Below are 25146 nucleotides of genomic sequence, written 5' to 3' on the forward strand. Positions count from 1 at the left end.
TGTATCGCAATCCGTCAGCTAGGCTGAAGATAAATGGAACATTTTCATCATCTTTCATAATCACCAATGGGACAAGGCAGGGATGTCCTCTGTCCCCTCTCTTATACATCCTAGTGATGGAGCACCTGCTCTCATCAATTCGCGATAACCCCAATATTAGGTGGATTGAGGTGGGAGGCACCGAGTACAAGTGCTCTGCATTTGCTGATGATGTCCTAGTATATATCACTCAATCACATATATCCACCCCTGCTGTTATGGCTGAAATAGATCACTTTAGTACATGGTCAAATTTTAAAAGCAATGCAGCGAAGCCTGAGGCCCTCGATGTCTCCCTCCCCAAATCCATACAGGATTCCATCCAGTCCAACTTTCCCTTTGCCTGGCCCTCACAGGGTATCAAATACTTAGGAATTCGTATTCATAGAGACCTCTCCAGTCTATTTTATCTTAATTTTGGGCCCTTTATTGAACAACTCCATAAAGATCTTACTTCTTGGACGGTGAAGGATTTTTCCTGGTTCGGCAGAATAAGTATATTAAAAATGAACGTCCTACCTAAACTCTTATACCTCTTCCAAACCATTCCCGTGGTAATTCCCTCAAATTTTTGGAAAAGACTACGCAGTAGCTTTTAGTCTCCCCAGGATGACACAGGTGGGGCAGATAGTGGTTGTCCCGGCCAGCTAGGCCGCATTGTAGCACAGTGAGCTTCGCACTGCAACTTATGCTTCATATCCATGTGACGGTTCATGCATGAAGTACTCAAGCTATGTATTTTTTGGCCTCTACTTAGCTTTTGGTGACAAATGTTACAGATAACACGAGTTGGGTCATCCTTAGCGATCTGAAAAAATACACAGGCTATGCAAGGTTTAGAGCCCATGTGACTCTGCTACTAAAAATACTATCAAATGATTGGCTGGGTTAGATGCAGAGCGTCTGGGTTTGGTTGGGGGTCCCCACAGTCTGCCTAGGCTAGATGCAGTTAAAAATTCTCATTAGATACACAGGCGGTGCTGTTTGCTTCGCAGCTGGGCTAATGTGCCCAAAGTATTGGTAGACTCTATACTAAATAAGAAAGGATTCACTGACTGTGGTGGCCCCTCCGTGGGCCGTGGCGATTGGTGGAGATTTGGTGGATGATTATAGGAGAAAGCTCCTTAATAGAGAAAGTTGGTGGATTTATACTTTAAATACACGTGTACCAGCGGACCAGCGGGTTTAAACATCAGACATGATTTGATGTATCATTATGAGTGATCATTTATTGATTATTATTATATATATGTTCCTTTTTTCTTCCTTTCTTTTTCTTTTTGATTATTTACATTTATATGCATTGTTTCTATGCTATACGATTTTAACATGGTATGTGTGTTTAAATTTCTGATTAACTCAGCCTTGAACAGGTGCATAGCAGGACATGACATATAAATACCACTTCCTTGCTGTTTTTTTGCTATGCAATGATTAAGAACTCGTATATATATTGTGCAGAAAGAAGGATGAAAGTCCGCCCAGGCGGGAGGAAATTGGAGTTTCTTAACACATATTTGAACTGGAGAGGTATTAGAGGCCTGCAATGGCCACAGGTACTAATGGAGGTAATCAAGGTAGGGAGAGAGGCAAGAGGTCTGGTCATCTTAGTTATACAGGCCGGGGGAAACGACATAGCTTACCACAAGAGCGCATAACTAATGGCAATAATGAAACTAGACACTGAGCGCTTCAGAGAATTTTTCACAAAACTAACTATAGTATGGTCAGAGATTGTGCCGAGAATGGTATGGCAAGGTGCGTGAGACATCACGGCCATCGAACGGACAAGGCAGGTAGTAAATATTCAGATGGCAAAATTTATAAGAGACAGAGGCTGTGTAGTGATACGACACCGACAACTGGAAGGAGATAAAGCAGGCCTCATACGGCCCGACGGTGTTCACTTAATGGATATTGGACTGGACATATTACTGTCAGGACTCCAGGATGGAGTGGAACAAGCGTTAAGAGTGATGGATGGGGGTCGGAGTCCTGCATACGAGTAAGCAGGATCCTCCGTGGCCTGGAAATAGAAAGGACATGTTGGAGAGTTACACTTGTTGGCCAATTTGCCGTTGTGGAGACTGGAGACACAGGGCATGCTGCAACAAGCTGAATTATTTTAGAAATAAAATGCATTTCTAATGGAATAAGTATAAACAGTTAATAAAGCTGTGACCGATCCTCACCCATCCAGTTGTAAGAGTTACATGATTGTATTGTCAATGAAAGGGGGGCGTTAGGGGGCTGAGCGTCTGGGTTTGGCTAGGGGTCCCCACAGTCTGCCTAGGCTAGATGCATTTAAAATCATTATTAGATACACAGGCGGTGCAGCTTGCTTCGCAGCTGGGTTACTACGCTGACTAGCAGACACTGAAGCTTTGGAGCAGACCTCTGAGTAAACAGCTCTTCAGACTCAACGATCTGTGTTACCCCAAGCCATAGTGTAAGTATTTTCTTACGGTTAAAAGGGGGGGGGACCCAACCCACCTCTAATTGACGATGGCAACGTCACGTAAAACAAAGCAAGCGGACTCCAAAAAGAGTCTCCATTTTTTCAAAAAATTTGTGGCACAGACACCACTTAAGTGGCATCAATTGCCCCAGAGTTGCTTAAAATGGTTGGTTAGAATGAGTACCACACACTGCTACTATGCCCAAAATTATTTTCCAGACTAGATGCAGCTAAAATTATTAGTAATTTGCAAGCTGGTGGAGCTTAGTATAGATGGCATAATAGAATGAGTACCGCACACTGCTACAGGCCCAAAATTATTTTCCAGACAAGGTGCAGCTAAAAATTATTAGTAATTTGCAAGCTGGTGGAGCTTAGTATAGATGGCATAATAGAATGAGTACCGCACACTGCTACAGGCCCAAAATTATTTTCCAGACAAGATGCAGCTAAAAATTATTAGTAATTTGCAAGCTGGTGGAGCTTAGTATAGATGGTATAATAGAATGCGTACCGCTCACTGCTACAGGCCCAAAATTATTTTCCAGACATGATGCAGCTAAAAATTATTAGTAATTTGCAAGCTGGTGGAGCTTAGTATAGATGGCATAATAGAATGAGTACCGCACACTGCTACAGGCCTAAAATTATTTTCCAGACAAGATGCAGCTAAAAATTCTTAGTAATTTGAAAGCTTAAAACGGTTGGTGAGGTGATTTTACGAACTCCTCAAGCTTTTACTCTCCCCAGGATGACACAGGGGTAGAAAAGTCCTTGCGGATCCATGATTTGTTCATCTTTATGAACGTGAGTCTGTCTACATTCTCAGTGGACAGCCGCGTGCGCTTATCTGACAGCACACCACCAGCAGCGCTGAGCACACGTTCAGAGAGAACGCTGGCTGCGGGGCATGACAAGATCTCCAAGGCGTAAGTGGCGAGCTCCGGCCATTTTTCCAGATTGGAAGCCCAAAAAGAGCAAGGGTCCAGTGACACAGTCATAGCTTCAATGTTTACTTGGAGATACTCCTGTACCATCGTCTCTAGGCGTTGACTATGTGTCAGACTTCTTGTCTAATGTGGCCTTGCAAAGGATGGGCTAAAAAACCTGTGAAATGATTCCACAAAATTGCTGTTACCAGCAGATACTGTGTTTCTGTTACGGTTTGAGTGCTGAACACTCGACAGTCCCACGGTTGGCAAGTTAGAACTGTGAGATTCACTACGTGCACCACTGGTGTTTTGTGGAAAAGCACATGTAAGATTCTGCAACAGTCTCTGCTGATACTCCTGCATGCGTGAATCCCTTTCTATGGCAGGAATTATTTTGGCAAATTTACTTTTGTACCGGGGATCTTAGAGTGTGGCAACCCAGTAGTCAGGATTAGTTCGAATTCTGACAATTCGAGGGTCATGTTGCAGGTAGTGCAGCAAGAAGGCACTCATGTGTCTTGCGCATCCAGGAGTATCAAGTCCCTGTTGTGTTGGTGGCGAGGTAAAAATCATGCTTCCTTCCTCTGCCCTCTCCCCCCAACCTCGCACAACAGAAATGTGATCAAGGTCTCCCTCATCTGATGAGTCTTCCATCAGTTCGTCCTCCACTTCTTCCTGGGCTTCTGCACCTTCCGCACGAGTTTGGCTGCTACCATGCGCCCTGGTAAATCCATCTCCCCCACCCTCACATGCCTGCCGCCTTGGTGCTGCCCTTCCGCATACAACTCTTCCTCCTCTACTTCCTCCACCTCCTCTTGTCGCACCACCTGACTCCGAATTCTGTTTAACATGTGCTCCAGCATGTAAATCACCGGAATAGTCATGCTGATAATGGAATCGTCAGCACTAAACATCTTCGTCGCCATTTCAAAACTGTGCAGAAGGGTGCATAGGTCCCTGATCTGAGACCACTCCTCCAGCGTGATTTGCTCCACCTCTGGATCCCGTTGGCCCAGGCTATACGTCAGAACGTATTGCACCAGGGCTTGTCGGTGCTGCCACAGTCGCTGCAACATGTGCAGAGTTGAATTCCACCGGGTAGGCACATCGCATTTTAGCCGGTGAAGTGGCAGGCCCAACGACTTCTGTAGAGATGTAAGTCGCTGAGCTGCGGGATGCGAATGGCGGAAGCGAGCACACAGCGACCGTGCCCTCTGCAGAAGGCCATCTAGTCCGGGATAGTGGGCTAAAAATTGCTGGACAACCAGGTTCAACACTTGAGCCATACAAGGCACGTGTGTGACATTGCCCCGGCGAAGGGCTGCACCGAGGTTTGCAGCATTGTTGCACACGGCCTTCCCTGGTTTCAGGTCCAGTGGAGACAACCATTCATGAAACTGGTTCTCCAGAGCTGACCACAACTCCTCAGCTGTGTGACTCACATTTCCCAGACATTTCAAAGTAAAAACCACCTGATGACGTTGAGTTCTGCTGCCAGCATAGTAAGGAGGTGTGCAGGATCCCTTCTGCGCAGTTAGAAAGCGTGTGGCATGATCAGACAGGCTTTGGGTGCAGGTGGAGGACCGAGAGGAGGTTGAGGAGGCAGAAGCAGTGGAGGAACTTCGAGATAAAGAGGATTGACGCACAACTCGTGGGGACGGCAAGACTTGGACAGCAGCCCCTTGTCCTGCTGTCACCATAGTTACCCAGTGCCCAGTCAGCGACATGTAACGCCCCTGTCCATGCCTACTCGTCCAAGTGTCTGTGGTGAAATGCACCCTGTCACACACAGAGTTTCTCAAAGAAGCGGTGATGTTGTGTGCGACATGCTGGTGGAGCGCAGGCACACCTTTCTTTGAGAAGTAGTGCCGACTGGGCATCTGGTACTGGGGCACTGCGATGGACATAAGGTCTCGAAAATCCTCTGTGTCCACCAGGCGGAAAGGCAGCATTTTTGTAGCCAAGAGCTTGCAGATGGTGAAATTCAACCTCTTAGCTTTCTCATGGCTAGGAGGAAATGGTCTTTTACTTATCCACATCTGAGGGACCGGGGGCTGGCTGTTGTGCTTAGACGGGGTTGAGAAGGCTGTCCCCGGCAAACTGCCAGTCTGTGAGGAAGATGCAGGCGGACATGTCGGAGAGCGCTCAACAGCAACTGGTGTTTCCACCTCCAAAGAAATTGATGACCTGCCTATCACGCTGGCTGTTGCGGGTAAAGAGGTGGCAGGTCTGCGTCCCAAAACAGGTGTGACTGCTGTCCCCCCAGTCACAGAGGATGAAGAGGCCGCGGATGCACAACATGGGGCACACGGTGGTTGGCCCGGCCCGCTAGGCCGCATTGTAGCACATTGAGCTTCCCACTGCAACCTATGCTTCATATCCATGTGCCGGTTCATGCATGAAGTACTCAAACTATGGATTTTTTGGCCTCTACTTAGCTTTTGGTGACAAATGTTACAGATAACACGAGTTGTGTCATCCTTATCGATCTGAAAAATTGCCCAGGCTATAGAAGGCTTAGCACCCATGCGGCCTGAAGAGCCACCACGACTTGTGGTCAGAGGCAGAGTTGTGTTTGAGGATGCAGCTGTTGATGTGCTTCCAGTACTACGTCTCTGTCCAGGAAGGTGCAACCTGACCTCGTCGTCACTAGCATCCTCCTCCACCTCCTCTGCTGACCTCATCGACTGGCTGACTGTGGGTTGACAGTAAGTGGGATCTGCAACCTCGTCATCATCACCCTGTGTGTTCTCACACCCGTCGTCCTCAGAGCCAACCTCTTCCTGCCCTGACAAAAAACTCAAGTTGTCGCTCCAATCAGGTATTTGAGTCTCATCATCGTCTTCCTCATTGTCTCCACCAACAGGAGTTACAGTTTGGGAACGAGGGTCTACATTATGGTCAGAACCATCCTCTGCGTCTGGTCCTGGAACCGACTCATAAAGATTCTGGGCATCAGTGCAGATCATTTCCTCGTCTGGATTCACAGAAGCTCTGGAGCCGACCTCTGATTCCCAGGCTATAGTATGAGTAAACAGCTCTGCAGACTCAACCATCTGTTCTACCCCATACTCAGACGGGCAGCTGGAGACTTGGGAGCTGTGAGGAAACAAGTGCGATTGGGGTGACACCTCTGAGGACTGGAGTATTTGTGATGTTGAAGTTGAGGTGGAGGAGAGTCCACTTAAAGGAGCACTTGATATCCGTTGAAGCACCTGCTGTTTTTGTGCCTCATCTGGAATTTGTAGTGATTGGCGTGGCCATAAGAAAGGGATCTTATCACATTGTCCGATAAAAGAAGTAGACATCTTAGTTTGGCTGGAAGATGGTCTTTATACTGCAGATGTTACTTTTGCTTTAACACCTACCCCACGGACACAACCTTTTTTTCCCTTCCTAACATGCCTATTCCCCTTTCCACCAGCAGCAGGCCTTTTTCCACTCATTTTGGTGGTTAACTAATTGACAACTCTGGAGTTGTTTGCACTAAAAACGATGGATGGGAACCGAGCAGAGCTGAGTGGCCAAACTGTGGTACTAGCCCAAAAGGATTGGCTGGGTTAGATGCAGTAAAACAATTTTATTACATACACAGGTGGTGGAACTAATTATAGATGGACTAAAAGAATGAGTCCCACACACTGCTACAAGCCCAAAAATATTTTCTGAGCTAGATGCAGATAAAAATCATTTGTAATTTGCAAGCTGGTGGAGCTTGGTATAGATGGACTAATAGAATGAGTCCCACACACTGCTACAAGCCCAAAATTATTTTCTGAGCTAGATGCAGATAAAAATTATTTGTAATTTGCAAGCTGGTGGAGCTTAGTATAGATGGCCTAATAGAATGAGTACCACACACTGCTACTATGCCCAAAATTATTTTCCAGACAAGATGCAGCTAAAAATTATTTGTAATTTGCAAGCTGGTGGAGCTTAGTATAGATGGCCTAATAGAATGAGTACCACACACTGCTACTATGCCCAAAATTATTTTCCGAGCTAGATGCAGATAAAAATTATTTGTAATTTGCAAGCTGGTGGAGCTTAGTATAGATGGACTAATAAAATGAGTCCCACACACTGCTACAAGCCCAAAATTATTTTCCGAGCTAGATGCAGATAAAAATTATTTGTAATTTGCAAGCTGGTGGAGCTTAGTATAGATGGCCTAATAGAATGAGTACCACACACGGCTACTATGCCCAAAATTATTTTCCAGACAAGATGCAGCTAAAAATTATTTGTAATTTGCAAGCTGGTGGAGCTTAGTATAGGTGGCCTAATAGAATGAGTACCACACACTGCTACTATGCCCAAAATTATTTTCCAAACAAGATGCAGCTAAAAATTATTTGTAATTTGCAAGCTGGTGGAGCTTAGTATAGATGGCCTAATAGAATGAGTACCACACACTGCTACTATGCCCAAAATTATTTTCTGAGCTAGATGCAGCTAAAAATTATTTGTAATTTACAAGCTGGTGGAGCTTAGTATAGATGGACTAATAGAATAAGTCCCACACACTGCTGCAAGCCCAAAATTATTTTCCGAGCTAGATGCAGATAAAAATTATTAGTAATTTGCAAGCTGGTGGAGCTTAGTATAGATGGACTAATAGAATGAGTCCAACTCACTGCTACAAGCCCAAAATTATTTTCCGAGCTAGATGCAGATAAAAATTATTTGTAATTTGCAAGCTGGTGGAGCTTAGTATAGATGGCCTAATAGAATGAGTACCACACACTGCTACTATGCCCAAAATTATTTTAAAGACAAGATGCAGCTAAAAATTATTTGTAATTTGCAAGCTGGTGGAGCTTAGTATAGATGGCCTAATAGAATGAGTACCACACACTGCTACAATGCCCAAAATTATTTTCCGAGCTAGATGCAGATAAAAATTATTTGTAATTTGCCAGCTGGTGGAGCTTAGTATAGATGGACTAATAGAATAAGTCCCGCACACTGCTACAAGCCCAAAATTATTTTCCGAGCTAGATGCAGATAAAAATTATTTGTAATTTGCAAGCTGGTGGAGCTTAGTATAGATGGACTAATAGAATAAGTCCCACACAACACTACAATCCCAAAATTATTTTACGAGCTAGATGCAGATAACATTTTTTTGTAATTTGCAAGCTGGTGGAGCTTAGTATAGATGGACTAATAGAATGATACTATGCCCAAAAGGTTTTACTTGGCTAGGTGCATAAAAAAAATTGCATTCTATACACAGGTGGTGTAGCTTGCAACACAGATACGCTACTCCACTGACTAACACACACTGCAAGAGGCCAAAAAGGATTTGCTTAGCTAGATTTAGCCAAATGCTGTGAAAACACTTGCACAGCACTGGCACAGACCTGCCTGGCAAAAAGTCATAGGAAATGCTGTAACCTAATCCTCAAAAGGACTGCAATTACAAGTAGACCCTACTCCCAACCTATCTATTTAAGAGCACAGACCTGCCTGCTAAAAGTCGTAGGAAATGCTGTAACCTAGTCCTCAAAAGGACTGCAATTACAAGTAGACCCTACTCCCAACCTATCTATTTAAGAGCACAGACCTGCCTGCTAAAAGTCGTAGGAAATGCTGTAACCTAGTCCTCAAAAGGACTGCAATCACTACTATTCCCTACTCCCAAGCTATCTGTATATTTCTGAGAAAATTGGCTTGAAATTAACACTGAAAATATAGCGCACACAGCAACAGCAATGCCGTCTAACACGCAGCTGCAGCAGTGAGAAAATGGTGGCGACGGGGAAAATGGCTGGGTCTTATAGGGCAAGGACATGTGACATACACAGCCAATGACACATGCCCTTGCTGGTGTGAAAAAAAGCAGTTCGCTCCGTGTGTGCGCTGCTGATAGGCTGACAGATTGCACCTCCCCACTGTAAATGCGGGAAAGAGAAAAAAAAATGGAGATCTTCATTATTTATGCAGAGATCCATCCCCTGCCCCTCCCCCCGCCCCGCTGTACACTCAAACTGCGTATTAACATTGATTATCAGCATTACTGTGAAAAAATCCAGTTATAATTTTGGTGCACGAACAGTTATCGAACATAACCTCGAACAGCCGGATTTTTTTCAAACAGTTCGTGTTCGCCGAACGGCTCGAACACCGCTCAAAACAACTCGAATTTGAGATTGGCGAACAGTTCGAATCGAACACCGCTCATCTCTACTAATGACATCATTAGAGCTTGTGGTTTAGCAGCTCAAGTGTCTGTGTCAATAAGGATTTACGGTTGTGGGTTCAAGACCAGGGACTCACAGAAAGGAAATACATTTTTGTAATTGCTCATAAATTTACTACTTTTATAGGATCAAAAAAAATAATTTTCTTCAGCTCAGTATACAGGCACCATAAAAAATACATTGTTATACACAATGTATTTCAATGGAGATGTATACTCTGCTTCTGGATTCATTGCCTGCATTGTAGAGTCAAGATAACCAAATTCTCATATGTTCATCATTGAGATCTGTAGCTCAGTGGTTTGTGCTACAGCCTCTGGACACTGGGTTCACTGTTGATGCAAGTTTGAGTGCCAGTGAGGAGATGTGATCACAGAAGAAAGAAGAGGTAAGTAATGTAATTTATTCACTGACCAGCCCCGGAGGAAGAGGAGGAGTTACAGAGCAATGATTAAACCTCTGAGAGGTGAGTATGAATAGAAGCTGGGAGAACAGCTGAGCCTTGACAGAGCAGTTGTGCCGAATACAGAACGGTTGGGAACTCCAACCCCTTGCAAAAATTATGGAATCACCGGGCTCAGAGGATGTTCATTCAGTTGTTTAATGTTGTTGAAAAAAAGCAGATCACAGACATGGCACAAAACTAAAGTAATTTCAAATGGCAACTTTAGGGCTTTAAGAAACACTAAAAGAAATCAAGATTAAAAATGTGGTACTCAGTAAGGGTATTTTTTTTCAGACCAAGCAGAGGGAAAAAATTATGGAATCACTCAATTCTGAGGAAAAAATTATGGAATCATGAAAAACAAACACACAAAAGATCACTCCAATACATCACTAGTATTTTGTTGCACCACCTCTGGCTTTAATAACAGCTTGCAGTCTCTGAGGCATGGACTTAATGAGTGACAAACAGTACTCTTCATCAATCTGGCTCCAACTTTCTCTGATTGCTGTTGCCAGATCAGCTTTGCAGGTTGGAGCCTTGTCATGGACCATTTTCTTCAACTTCCACCAAAGATTTTCAATTGGATTGAGATACGGACTATTTGCAGGCCATGACATTGACATTATGTGTCTTCTTTCAAGGAATGTTTTCACAGTTTTTGCTCTATGGCAGGATGCATTATCATCTTGAAAAATGATGTCATCAACCCCCTACATCATTTCAATTGATGGGATAAGAAAACTGTCCAAAATATCAATGTAAACTTGGGCATTTATTGAAGATGTAATGACAGCCATCTCCCCAGTGCCTTTACCTGACATGTAGCCCCATATCATCAATGACTGTGGAAATTTGCATGTTCTCTTCATGCAGTCATCTTTATAAATCTCATTGGAACGGCACCAAACAAAAGTTCCAGCATCATCACCTTGCCCAATGCAGATTCGAGATTCATCACTGAATATGACTTTCATCCAGTCATCCACAGTCCACGATTGCTTTTCCTCAGCCCATTGTAACCTTGTTTTTTTCTGTTTAGGTGTTAAAGATGGCTTATGTTTAGCTTTTCTGTATGTAAATCCCATTTCCTTTAGGTGGTTTCTTACAGACATTGACTCCAGTTTCCTCCCATTCGTTCCTCATTTGTTTTGTTGTGCATTTCCTGTTTTGGAGACATATTGTTTAAGTTTCCGGTCTTGACGCTTTGATGTTTTCCTTGGTCTACCAGTATGTTTGCCTTTAACAACCTTCCCATGTTGTTTGTATTTGATCCAGATTTTAGACACAGCTGAACATGAACAACCAACATCTTTTGCAACATTGCGTGATGATTTACCTTCTTTTAAGAGTTTGATAATCCTCTCCTTTGTTTTAATTGACATCTCTCGTGTTGGAGCCATGATTCATGTCAGTCCACTTGGTGCAACAGCTCTCAAAGGTGTGATCACTCCTTTTTAGATGCAGACTAATGAGAAGATCTAATTTGATGCAGGTGTTAGTTTTGGAAATTAAAATTTACAGGATGATTCCATAATTTTTTCCTCAGAATTGAGTGATTCCATAATTTTTTCCCTCTGCTTAGTCTGAAAAAAAATACCCTTACTGAGTACCACATTTTTAATCTTGATTTCTTTTAGTGTTTCTTAAGCCATTTGAAATGACTTTAGTTTTGTGCCATGTCTGTGATCTGCTTTTTTTCAACAACATTAAATAACTGAATGAACATCCTCCGAGCCCGATGATTCCATAATTTTTGCCAGGGGTTGTATGCATGTAGCCTTCACTCAGGCACATTGTCATTTAATTTAGCTTTCTCCACACTAATTAGTTCATCTCAAGCTAACAGCAGCTCCAAAAAAGATCTAACTACAATTCCTCTTTACAAGCGTAAAATTAGAGATTTTTTTCCCATAACACTACCACTTTAAATGTAAAGCAAAAAAAAAAAAAAATATGGGTTGTTTGAACAAGTGCATCAGAATGTCATATGTATGTGCTGTGTGTATGTGTGTTTTTTATATATTTCTGTGTGCATGTTTGTACTATATACAGATGTAGCCTTTCTTACAATGATGAAAATAGTCAAGTGAGCGAATCTCATGCACCATTGATATATTTAGGGCTTACTTGGTTTGAGCTCTCATCAGGTCCAAAAACAGCAAATTTCAAAGAGTCTGAGGCACCAAATAGTGATTTTTAGATGGAAAATGTAACTTTAATTTCATCTTTTAAAATAGCAAAGCAACAGTAAAAAGACAAGAAAATGTTTTGGCTATATTGTCCTTTTTCAAGCCAGAATTACAATGGTAAAATACTGCTGCAATTATAAACATAGGAGTATTTCACCATTGTAATTATGGCTTGAAAAAGGCCAATATGACCAAAATCCTACTATTGCTATGCCATTTTAAAAGACAGAATAAAAGTTGCATTTTCCATATAAGAATCTCTGTTTGGTGCCTCTGTTTTGTGGACTCTTTGGAATTAAAATGATGAAGATATCATGATGTAGAGAGATGTCCAGGTGCAGAAAAGTGTAACTCGACAACTAACAATACAAATTCAATGGCATTAGCTGTGTTAAGTGTTAAAAATTAGCTATTGGGCAGTGATATATTTCTTGTGTGTCAGTTTAAGAATGGCTACACCTTTAAAAAATATGTGTGAGAGGGTGGCGAATAAAAGATGCATTCAGTCAACATCGCACAGCACCTGGAAGTACATGCCGCCATCTGCTGGTTGGACTGGATAGATAGGAACTGAAGGATGTAGAGTGTGTTCCCTGGAGGGAAGAATTTGAGGGGGACGCTGGGTCCGGTGATAGCTGTGGCGCAGTCGCTAAATATACAAGACCGGGACGGCGAAGCACAGCTCAGTTGACGCCAAAATGTGAGAAGAAGAGGACACGTGAAGAGTGGAACATGCTCGTAGCCACTTCTGCAGCATAACTACCCGAGTGTGTCTTGACTCCAGAGCAGGCAAGTCCTTGTCAGTCAATTACCGAAGACCAGACTTCGCTGGTCAAGCAATGAAGGCCAGATGCTGATCTTGGAACAAGGAGGAATGCCTGATGTGCTTAAAGAAGTTCTGAGTGAATTGGGCCTTTACTTCCAGCGTAGACGTACAGTACAGGGTGTGGGCCTGGGTCGGTTTTCAGAGAACAGAGAAGGCCAGGGTGACCAGCACACTGTGTAACAAGTGACTCACTTATCTAGGACTTGTGGCTTAGTGGGAAATACTGGTGACCTCCGCTAGGGCCAGTGTAACGATCGGAGTCGCTAGAGGAAAATAAGACTATGACGAGTATAATACTGAGAGCGACATCGGTTAAGCTGGAACATAAGGGCTAAGCATTACTCATTGACCATCGTTTAACAGGTAGATAATAAATAGGGTGGATATAATAGAACGTTGATTGTTATCTACCATATTATGCTTACTTGTAAACGTATACAGTGGGTACGAAAAGTATTCAGACCCCTTTAAATTTTTGACTCTTTGTTTCATTGCAGCCATTTGGTAAATTCTAAAAAGTTCATTTTTTTTCTCATTAAAGTACACTCTGCACCCCATCTTGACTGAAAAAAAACAAGAAATGTAGAATTTTTGGCAAATTTAATAACCCCTTCGCAACCTTGGGTTTTGTCGTTTTTGCTTTTTCGTTTTTTGCTCCCCTTGTTCCCAGAGCCATAGCGTTTTTATTTTTTGGACATTATGGCTATGTGAGGGCTTATTTTTTGCGGGACAAGTTGTACTTTTCAACGCCATTACTAGTTTTACCACATCGTGTACGGGAAAACAGGAAAAAAATTCCAAGTGCGGTAAAATTGCAAAAAAAGTGCAATACCACAGTTTTTTTTTTTTTTTTTTTTTACCACGTTCACTGAATGCTAAAACTGACCTGCCATTTTAATTCTCCAGGTCATTTCGAGTTCGTAGACACCAAACATGTATAGGTTATTTTATATTTAAGTGGTGAAAAAAAATTCCAAAATTTGGTAAAAAAAACTAAAAAAAATAGCGCCATTTTCCGAGACCTGTAGCGTCTCCATTTTTCGTGATCTGGGGCTGGGTGAGGGCTTATTTTTTGCTCACCAGGCTGACGCTTTTATTGATAACATTTTGGGGTAGATCCGATGTTTTGATCACCCGTTATTGCATTTTATTGCAATTTTGCGGCGACCAAAAAACGTAATTCTGGCGTTTAGAATTTTTTTCTCGTTACAACGTTTACCGATCGGATTAATTCTTTTTTTATATTGATAGATCGGGCGATTCTGAACGCGGCGATACCAAATATGTGTATGTGGGGTTTTTTTTTTATATTTTATTTTGAATGGGGCGAAAGGGGGGTGATTTAAACTTTTATATTTTTTTTATTTTTTTTATATTTTTAAAAACATTTTTTTTTCACTTACTGCATGCTTCAATAGTCTCCATAGGAGAATAGAAGCAGCAGTTGTCTGATCGTCTCTGCTACATAAAGGGGACGAGCAGATCCCCTGCATGCAGCAGAAGTAGTCCTGTGCTATGAGCGCCGACCACTAGGTGGCGCTCATAGCGACCTGATCATGACAACCACAGGCGTCTGCTGCAGACCCTGGGTTGTCATGCATGCCCATCGGCGACCCGCGATCACGTGACGGGGTCGCCGATGGGCGGGGCTTATGACGCGCAACCCGGAAGCGCGCGTTAAATGCCGCTGTCGGAGATTGACAGCGGCATTTAACATGTTAACAGCCGCGGGTGGATCGCGATTCCACCCGCGGCTGTTGCGGGCACATGTCAGCTGTAAGAATCAGCTGACATGTGCTCGGTTCAGTGAGGGCTCAACGCGAAACAGCCCTCACTGAACCGGGGGTACGCAAATGTGCGTACTAAGACGTCATGGGTTGGAAAAGGGTTAAAAAAGAAAAACTGAAATATCACATGGTTTTAAGTATTCAGACCCTTTGCTCAGTATTGAGTAGAAGCACCTGTTTGAGGTAGTACAGCCATGAGTCTTTTTGGGAATGATGCAACAAGTTTTTCACACCTGGATTTGGGGATCCTCTGCCATTCTTCCTTGCAGATCTTCTCCAGTTCCGTCAGGTTGGATGGTGAAGGTTGATGGACAGCCATTTTCAGGTCTCTGCAGAGATGCTCAATATGCTCAATTGGGTTTAGGTCAGGGCTCTGGCTGGGCCAGTAAAGAATGGTCACAGAGTTGTTCTGAAGCCACTCCTTTGTTATTTTAGCTGTGTGCTTAGGGTCATTGTCTTGTTGGAAGGTGAACCTTTGGCCAAGTCTATGGTCCAGAGCACTCTGGAAGAGGTTTTCATCCAGGATATCTCTGTACTTGGCCACATTTATTTTTCCTTCAATTGCAACCAGTCGTCCTGTCCCTGCAGCTGAAAAACACCACCATAGCATGATGCTGCCACCACCATGTTTCACTTTTGGGATTGTATTGGGCAGGTGATGAGCAGTGCCTGGTTTTCTCCACACATACCGCTTAGAATTATCTCCAAAAAGTTCTATCTTCGTCTCATCAGACCAGAGAATCTTATTTCTCATAGTCTGGGAGTCCTTCATGTGTTTTTGAGCAAACTCTATGTTGCTTTCATATGTCTTGCACTGAGGAGAGGCTTCCATTGGGCCACTCTGCCATAAAGGCCCGACTGGTAGAGGGCTGCAGTGATAGTTGACTTTGTGGAACTTTCTCCCATCTCCCTACTGCATATCTGGAGCTCAGCCACAGTGATCTTGGGGTTCTTCTTTACCTCTCTCACCAAGGCTCTTCTCCCACGATTGCTCAGTTTGGCTGGACGGCCAGGTCTAGGAAGACTTCTTGTGGTCCCAAACTTCTTCCATTTAAGGATTATGGAGGCCACTGTGCTCTTACTAACCTTGAGTAATGCAGAAATTCTTTTGTAACCTTGCCAGATCTGTGCCTTGCCACAATTCTGTCTCTGAGCTCCTGGGCAGTTCCTTTAAGCTCATGATTCTCATTTGGTCTGACATGCACTGTGAACTGTGAGGTCTTATATAGACAGATGTGTACCTTTCCAAATCAAGTCCAATCAGTTTAATTAAACACAGCTGGACTCCAATGAAGGAGTAGAACCATCTCAAGGAGAATCACAAGGAAATGGACAGCATGTGACTTAAATATGAGTGTCTGAGCAAAGGGTCTGAATATTTATGACTATGTGATATTTCAGTTTTTCTTTTTTGATAAATTTGCAAAAATTTCTATATTTCTGTTTTTTTAAGTCAAGATGGGGTGCAGAGTGTACTTTAATGAGAAAAAAAAATGAACCTTTTAGAATTTACCAAATGGCTGCAATAAAACAAAGAGTGAAAAATTTAAAGGGATCTGAATATTTTCCGTACCTACTGTATAAGCCAATGAAGGGAATGCAGCAGTCATTTTAGGGAGATTTATAATAGTGAAAACACACCAGAGCTCACAGCTCACAGCTCATCAATAGAGATAGGAAGACAAAGCCTAAAAACAATGGAAAAATATTCCAGACAATAATATGTTGCACAACTGCAGCAGTAAAGAAGAGTGCAGTAGTCTTTTAATAATACAGAGATTCACTTGTGAGATGGAGAAAGATAGAAGAGATGACAGCAGCAGCAGCCATAGACTCAATGTGATTGATACGGCGTACCTCGCATTTGTCCTGCTGCATTTGAATTACAATTACACATTTTTCTTAATTTTTAATGCACTGATAAGCAGCAAGCCAGCACAATATTTCATAGAAAAAAAAATGTGGAAATCATTGTCAGCCCAGATCATGTGGTGTGCTTGCTAGTCAGAAGTGACTGTACTGAGTTTTTGCATTTCTTTTTCTGAAGGGGGAAATAATTGTTTTATTTTTAATACAAAAGAAAATTCCTCAAAATCCAGGCATTTAACTGCAACTGTCTACATCACAAAATGTACTTGTTACAAACAATTTTTTTAAACAACTGTTTTACTCAAAGTTGACAACTGTACACACTACACCAATACTATGCCCTGCTGCCACATTTTGCGTCCTGTACATGCACTTACTTAGTATTTCTTATTACATTTTTTTGTCAAGGGTGGAATAATTGGGGTTGAAAAAAATTGTCTAAAGATAATTATAATGTTATACAAAATGTATTGTAACAGAAAAAAAAACAATAGTTGTGGTAGTGTAAAAGAAAAAACTCACACTAGGTCTAACAATATGGGAGTAGCCAGCAGAATCGCCATCACCACCACTGGCACCAGCTGCCTGAGCTATAATACTACCAAATACAAGTCACAATTGGCCTCATTAGCCTCCGGCAAGCATACTAGTGGGTAGGAAGTGGGTAGCTTTATGAAATATATGACACATCACTCCTCTCAGTCACAGCAGGATGATAATACCTCTGAAAGCGACACTGTCAGTGTTCAGCACAGAATGGTCTGCCTGGCCATTTATGACTAAGGGAGATAATTTTTTGACCATTTTTTTTAATTTTTAAACACATGAAAAGTCTATGTATTGTGTTATTGAATGGGCTGTTGAATGCTACAGGGTTAACATGAGTTTGTATGGTGAGGTCACAATGACATTACTAAGGCTGTGTTTATTTGTTAGAGAGCTTGAAAGGAGTTGAATACAGTTTTAGGAGACCTCAGAGTGTTACAAACATATTTTAAGGGCAATTAAAGGCTTTGCAGCACTACGAATTGCAGCGAATCAATTCAAATTGAATAAAAATTTTGGGAAAAAATTTGTTGAACCTGGTGAATTCAAATTTCAAAAGATTAATATATTTAGAAATTGCACCTTTTAATTTTCAACAAATTTCATAACGTATATTCATTGTCAATATTTTTGGAGCTTGTAAAGATTAATTTTTCCATCAGATAAAAGGAGAGATTAAACCTGTCTAAATGAGCTTTGAATTAGATTTGAATGCCTCTAATTGGCTTGAGATATTGCTGTTATTAACGGAACTTGCATTTTCATTTAAATCTCTGCTGTGCTATTATGGTACATTTTCCCATGGTACAGTAGCACTTCAATGTTCTGATACTGCATTTACATTTTTGCTTAATTGCTTATTAGTGCATACAAGTTTTGCTAGAAGCAATTTCACATTGAAAGACCAATGTTCTGTCCACTCAAACATATTCATTGATTAGTGTCAATTGGAGCGGAATAGTAATGAAAATATTGAGTTAACTAATAACTGTTAGGGACTTTATAGTAAGCAAAATAACGTGTGGCTTTTTTGGATATGCATTTTAAGACAAAGACAAAATTACTTGAATGGATATTTTTGACTCACATTGAAAAATCTAGCCATAATGGACCAGCCTTTGCCTCAAGACAGATGTTTGTATGGGAAGTAACTGGTTCCCAAATCTCCATAAAGGTTTATCATTCTCTGGAGACCACTGTCCTCTGCAGCTGTAATCCTATCCTCCAGCTGATATCATAACTCTTGCTCTATCCCATGGCCAAAGCTGAACATTCTGCCACTTATGATAAAAATATGATATTACTTTGCAAGCTTTTAAGTTTTAAAACCAGCAGGGCCAAATAAAAATTGGTGGCTCTAGAGAAAAAGATTGTAAGTCCTCTCTCCATCTCCATAACACTGTTTGTCAGGTTCTCCTGCAAATTCCCAGTGGAAGAATATCTTGTCATTGTCGTATTTCAGGGGTCCTTCTAACAAAAAGCAGTCGTCCAAGGCAGATAACCCCTTTAACATGTTCAATCTTTTTTCAACCAGAAGATGAGTCCTGCCATATTGGTTCTAGCTAAGAATCTGGCATGTCTCGTTGTTGGCTGCAGTACAACTATATATAACACCACTTTGCACTAATAATGATTATTATTATTACATGTATATAGTGCCAACATATTCCGTAGCATTCTACAATACAGAGGAAAAACACACAAACATCAGACATCTACAGAATAACACATAATTCACCAATTCAAATAAGAAGAGTGAATGCCATGCTCACAAGAGCTTACAGTTAGTGATGGGCGAGCACTAAAATGTTCGGGTGCTCGATGCTCGGGTCGAGCAAATTGGAATGCTCGGGTACTCGACCCGAGCAATGAGCTCAATGTAAGTCTATGGGAAACTCAAGCATTTTTCAGGCGGCTCCCCCCAGCAGTCTGCAGAGGGTCTAAAAATTGCCCAAATCAATGGGTAAAGTGCTCAAATGACATGGGAACAGCATGGGGAAGACCCCTGGAAGCATTTCTGACTCCCAGGTCACTGCTGTCAACAACGTTGTCAGAGGTATTACGCCACTTTTACAGACTCACAATAAAACATACAAAAACAAAAACAACATGGATTTTCCTGGGAAATATGTTAAGGAACATCCTTTCTAGGGTAATGACTTGTATATAATTCAAAATAAATATACAAATAGAGATGAGCGTTGTTCTACTCGAACTGTTCGCCAATCTCAAATTCGAGCTGTTTTGGGCGGTGTTCGAGCCGTTCGGCGAACACGAACAATTTGAGAAAAATTCGGCTGTTCGAGGTTATGTTCGATAACTGTTCGTGCACCAAAATCATAACTGGATTTTTTCTCAGTAATGATGAAAATTAATGTTAATACGCAGTTTGAGTGTACAGCGGGGTGGGGGGAGGGGCAGGGGATGGATCTCTGCAGGAACAATGAAGATCTCCATTTTTTTTTCTCTTTCCCGCATTTGCAGTGGGGAGGTGCAATCTGTCAGCCTATCAGCAGCGCACACACGGAGCGAAGTGCTTTTTTTCACACAAGCAAGAGCATGTGTCATTGGCAGTGTATGTCACATGTCCTTGCCCTATAAGACCAAGCCATTTTCCCCGTCGCCACCATTTTCTCACTGCTGCAGCTGCGTGTTAGACGGCACCGCTGTTGCTGTGTGCGCTATACCTTGTTAATTTCAAGCCAATTTTCGCACAAATATACAGATAGCTTGGGAGTAGGGAATAGTTGTGATTGCAGTCCTTTTAAGGACTAGGTTACAGCATTTCCTACGACCTTTATCAGGGAGGTCTGTGCTCTTAAATAGATAGGTTGTGGGAGTAAAGACTAATTGTAATTGGAGTCCTTTTCAGGACTAGGTTACATGAGTTCCTATCAGTTTTTGCCAGGCAGGTCTGTGCCAGTGCTGTGCAAGTTTTTTTCACAGCATTTGGCTGAATCTAGCAAAGCTAATCCTTTTTGGCCTATTGCAGAGTGTGTTAGTCAGTGGAGTAGCCTATCTGTGTTGCAAGATATAACACCTGTGTATAGAATACCAATTTTTTTACTGCACCTAGTGAAGTAAAATCTTTTGGGCATAGCATCATTCTGTTAGTCCATCTATACTGACCTCCATCAGGTTGCAAACTGAATATAATTTTTTTCTGCATCTAGCTCTGAAAAAATATTTGGGCTTCTAGCAGTGTGTGGGACTTGGTCTATTAGTCCATCTATACTGACCTCCATCAGGTTGCAAATTAAAAATAATTTTTTTCTTCATTTAGCTCTGAAAAAATATTTGGGCTTCTAGCAGTGTGTGGGACTTGGTCTATTAGTCCATCTATACTGACCTCCATCAGGTTGCAAATTAAAAATAATTTTTTTCTTCATTTAGCTCTGAAAAAATATTTGGGCTTCTAGCAGTGTGTGGGACTTGTTCTATTAGTCCTTCTATACTGACCTCCAGCAGGTTGCAAATTGAATATAATTTTTTTCTGCATCTAGCTCTGAAAAAATAGTTGGGCTTCTAGCGGTGTGTGGGACTTGGTCTATTAGTCCATCTATACTGACCTCCATCAGGTTGCAAATTAAAAATAATTTTTTTCTGCATCTAGCTCTGAAAAAATATTTGGGCTTCTAGCAGTGTGTGGGACTTGGTCTATTAGTCCATCTATACTGACCTCCATCAGGTTGCAAATTAAAAATAATTTTTTTCTGCATCTAGCTCTGAAAAAATATTTGGGCTTCTAGCAGTGTGTGGGACTTGGTCTATTAGTCCATCTATACTGACCTCCATCAGGTTGCAAATTAAAAATAATTTTTTTCTGCATCTAGCTCTGAAAAAATATTTGGGCTTCTAGCAGTGTGTGGGACTTGGTCTATTAGTCCATCTATACTGACCTCCATCAGGTTGCAAATTAAAAATAATTTTTTTCTTCATTTAGCTCTGAAAAAATATTTGGGCTTCTAGCAGTGTGTGGGACTTGTTCTATTAGTCCTTCTATACTGACCTCCAGCAGGTTGCAAATTGAATATAATTTTTTTCTGCATCTAGCTCTGAAAAAATAGTTGGGCTTCTAGCGGTGTGTGGGACTTGGTCTATTAGTCCATCTATACTGACCTCCATCAGGTTGCAAATTAAAAATAATTTTTTTCTGCATCTAGCTCTGAAAAAATATTTGGGCTTCTAGCAGTGTGTGGGACTTGGTCTATTAGTCCATCTATACTGACCTCCATCAGGTTGCAAATTAAAAATAATTTTTTTCTGCATCTAGCTCTGAAAAAATATTTGGGCTTCTAGCGGTGTGTGGGACTTGGTCTATTAGTCCATCTATACTGACCTCCATCAGGTTGCAAATTAAAAATAATTTTTTTCTGCATCTAGCTCTGAAAAAATATTTGGGCTTCTAGCAGTGTGTGGGACTTGGTCTATTAGTCCATCTATACTGACCTCCATCAGGTTGCAAATTAAAAATAATTTTTTTCTGCATCTAGCTCTGAAAAAATATTTGGGCTTCTAGCAGTGTGTGGGACTTGGTCTATTAGTCCATCTATACCAGGGGTCTCAAACTCGCGGCCCGCGGGACAATATTTTGCGGCCCCCCGCCTGGAAAAGCACTTAGCCACCTTAGTCCCCTTCCCTCTGGTACTTGAAGAAGATGAAGTCGCCGCTCTGAACGCACTTGGTGCAGGTCAGCCTCCGGCGGTGTTACACAGCGGGCAGCGCTCCACCGCCAAGTACAGTACCTCGGCGTCTCACCAGGGGGAGTAAGTGGCGGTGGAGCGCTGCCCGCTGTGTAACACCGCCGGAGGCTGACCTGCACCAAGTGCGTTCAGAGCGGCGACTTCATCTTCTTCGATGGGAGGGACACGGAGAGGCAAATACCGGGGGGGGGTAGGAGCTTGGGACCCCTCGGTGCACAGGGCGCGTTCATAGAGAAGACACGTCTCCCAGCTCGGGGCTTCCCTTGCGCTGGGAGACGCCATGACAGCAGCTTCTTCTTTTGTTTTCAATCTAGTGCAGGCTTGGAAGAAAAAAAAAGTGGGGCGTGGAGAGCGTGACTGACAGGCTCTCCAGCCTGTCAGTCACGCTCTCCACGCCCCACTTTTTTTCTTCTTCTTCCCAGTCAGGCGACAGGACATTCTGCCATTGGAGGCCCTGCATGGGAGGAGGAGACGCAGGGGTTTCTCAATGGGCGTCTCCTTCTCCCTGGCTGTGTTGTGATCCAATCACATCAAAGAGTGTCACAGACAAGGAGTTTTTTTCTTCCTGGCTGTGACTCTCACTGTGATTGGATTGAGGCACATGGAGAAGGAGACGCCCATTGAGAAACCCCGGCGTCTCTTCCTCCTTGATGCTCAGTATTAGCATACAGGGCAAGAAATATACAGGGGGGCACAGCAGAGTGGAGGAGTGCTATTTTTATAAACCAGACCAGGTGCGTGCCCATCCTAAAGGTATTTGGCTACTCCTGTAAGTAAAAATCAGGTCCTCTTTAATGTTGCCGAAGGTCATGCTAGGCAGCTAGGGGGACTGGGAAACTCTATTTCCGCTCATCCAGAGCACCTTGTGCTGAAGTGGGTATCTCAAGGCACCATAGGCCTAAGTTTTTGCTACGCAGCCCCAAATATGTCTTGCTCAAAGCCTGCAGTGAAGAGAAAGGTTGATGATGAGCACAGACAATTTCAGGAAAAGTGGGAAAAGCAATATTTCTTTATTGAGCACAAGGGCATCCCAACTTGTCTTATTTGCACAGAGAAAGTTGCAGTGCCCAAAGAATACAATTTGAAGCGTCATTACACAACTAGACATGCTGAGGAGTATGCAAAGTACCAGGAAGATGAGAGAGCCAACCAGGTTGCTAAACTTAAGACATGTCTGCTGAGGCAACAAGATTTCTTTAAGAAAGCAACCAAAGAGAATGATGCAGCAGTCGAAGCCAGCTACGTAGTTAGTATGATGATTGCTAAAGCAGGAAAGTCATTTAAAGAAGGGGAATTTATAAAAAAGTGCATGTTACAGGCTGCAAGTATTATCTCTCCAGAAAAGAAAGGTCAGTTTAGCAACGTCAGCCTTTCTTCCAACACCGTGGCAGAGCGCATTTCTGACCTTTCAAGTGACATTTATGATCAACTGTGTGAGAAAATAAAATGTTTCAGTGTATACTCAGTCGCTCTTGATGAGACCACAGACATCACCGACACTGCCCAGCTTGCAATCTATGTCCGGGGTGTTGATGACAATTTTGAAGTCACAGAGGAGTTGCTCTCACTAGTTCCAATGCATGGCCAGACCACCGCCCAAGAGATATTTCACCAGCTGTGTGATGCTTTTCAGAATGCTGGTTTGCCTTGGAGGAAGTTTGTCGGAATAACAACTGATGGAGCGCCATCAATGATCGGGAGGAAAAAAGGACTGGTGGCACTTGTTAATAAAAAAAAGGAAGAGGAAGGTTTAGAGGAGGTCATTGCTCTGCACTGCATTATCCATCAGCAGGCCCTTTGCAGCAAATGCCTGAAGTTTGACAACGTGATGTCTTTCGTTGTGAAATGCATCAACCAAATCAGATCCAGGGGCTTAAAACACAGAATGTTTCGTGCTTTTTTAGAGGAAATAGAGTCAGAATATGGGGATGTGCTCTACTTTACCGAGGTGCGTTGGCTCAGCAGGGGAAACGTATTGAAGAGATTTTTTGAGTTGAGAGCGGAAGTGAAAGCTTTTATGGAGAAAGATGGGGCTTCTGTTCCTTTGCTAAGTGATCCAAAATGGCTCATGGACTTAGCTTTTTTGGTTGATATCGCACATGAGCTTAATGTACTGAATAAGAGGTTACAAGGCCAGGGGCAACTTGTCAGTGCTGCCTATGACAGCGTGAGAGCGTTCTCTACAAAACTTATATTGTGGAAAGACCAGCTTTCTCAAACAAACCTTTGCCATTTCCCAGCATGCAAGTCACTCATTGATTCAGGCACACTATTCAGTCATGAGGAGTATGTGGATGTCATTTTGAGGCTACAGGAGGAATTTGATCATAGATTTGCAGACTTCAAGAGACACAGAGCCACATTTCAAATTTTTGCAGACCCCTTCTCCTTTGATGTGCAAGATGCCCCTCCAGTGTTTCAAATAGAGCTCATTGACCTGCAGTGTAACTCTGAACTCAAAGCCAAGTTTAGGGATGTGAGTGGAAAAGCAGACAAACTTGGGCAATTTTTAAGAGAATTGCCCCCCAGCTTCCCTGAGCTTTCCCGAATGTTCAAGCAGACCATGTGTCTATTTGGGAGCACATACTTGTGCGAAAAGCTCTTCTCTACCTTGAACTTCAATAAGTCAAAGTACAGGTCTAGAATTACTGATGCTCATCTTCAAGCTGTGCTGAGGGTCTCAACTGCTTCCTCACTTACGCCAAATGTGGCTCGGCTATGCAAGAGTAAGCGCTGTCAGATCTCTAGCAGCAAGAAGTAGGCAGATAAAGCCTTGTTCAAACAGTTTATGTCCATTCATGTTCTAAAAGTTAAATGTTAAAGAACTGTTAATAAAGACATTTGAATCTAAATAATGATATTTTGTAAGCGCATTTTTTGTGGAAAACTTGATGCGGCCCAGCCTTACCCAGAATCTACCTCCAGCGGCCCCCAGGTAAATTGAGTTTGAGACCCCTGATCTATACTGACCTCCATCAGGTTGCAAATTAAAAATAATTTTTATCTGCATCTACAGTACCTCTGAAAAAATATTTGGGCTTCTAGCAGTGTGTGGGACTATTTGTATTAGTCCATCTATACTGACCTCCATCAGGTTGCAAATTCAAAATAATTTTTTTCTGCATCTAACCCAGCCAATAGTT

At 42.4% G+C, this 25146-nt stretch overlaps 1 protein-coding gene across 1 annotated transcript; it reads left to right on the forward strand.

The window, feature by feature from the left end:
- Positions 1 to 22928: 22928 nt before the first annotated feature.
- Positions 22929 to 24764, forward strand: LOC141258630 (general transcription factor II-I repeat domain-containing protein 2-like). Its single transcript, XM_073673589.1, has one exon. It carries the CDS (start codon positions 22929 to 22931, stop codon positions 24762 to 24764), a length of 1836 nt encoding a protein of 611 aa, XP_073529690.1.
- Positions 24765 to 25146: the final 382 nt, after the last annotated feature.

The sequence above is a fragment of the Phyllobates terribilis genome, unplaced genomic scaffold (genome assembly GCF_046119375.1).
Source record: "Phyllobates terribilis strain yellow unplaced genomic scaffold, ASM4611937v1 Scaffold_3__8_contigs__length_932513732, whole genome shotgun sequence".
In the NCBI taxonomy this organism is placed as follows: domain Eukaryota; kingdom Metazoa; phylum Chordata; class Amphibia; order Anura; family Dendrobatidae; genus Phyllobates; species Phyllobates terribilis.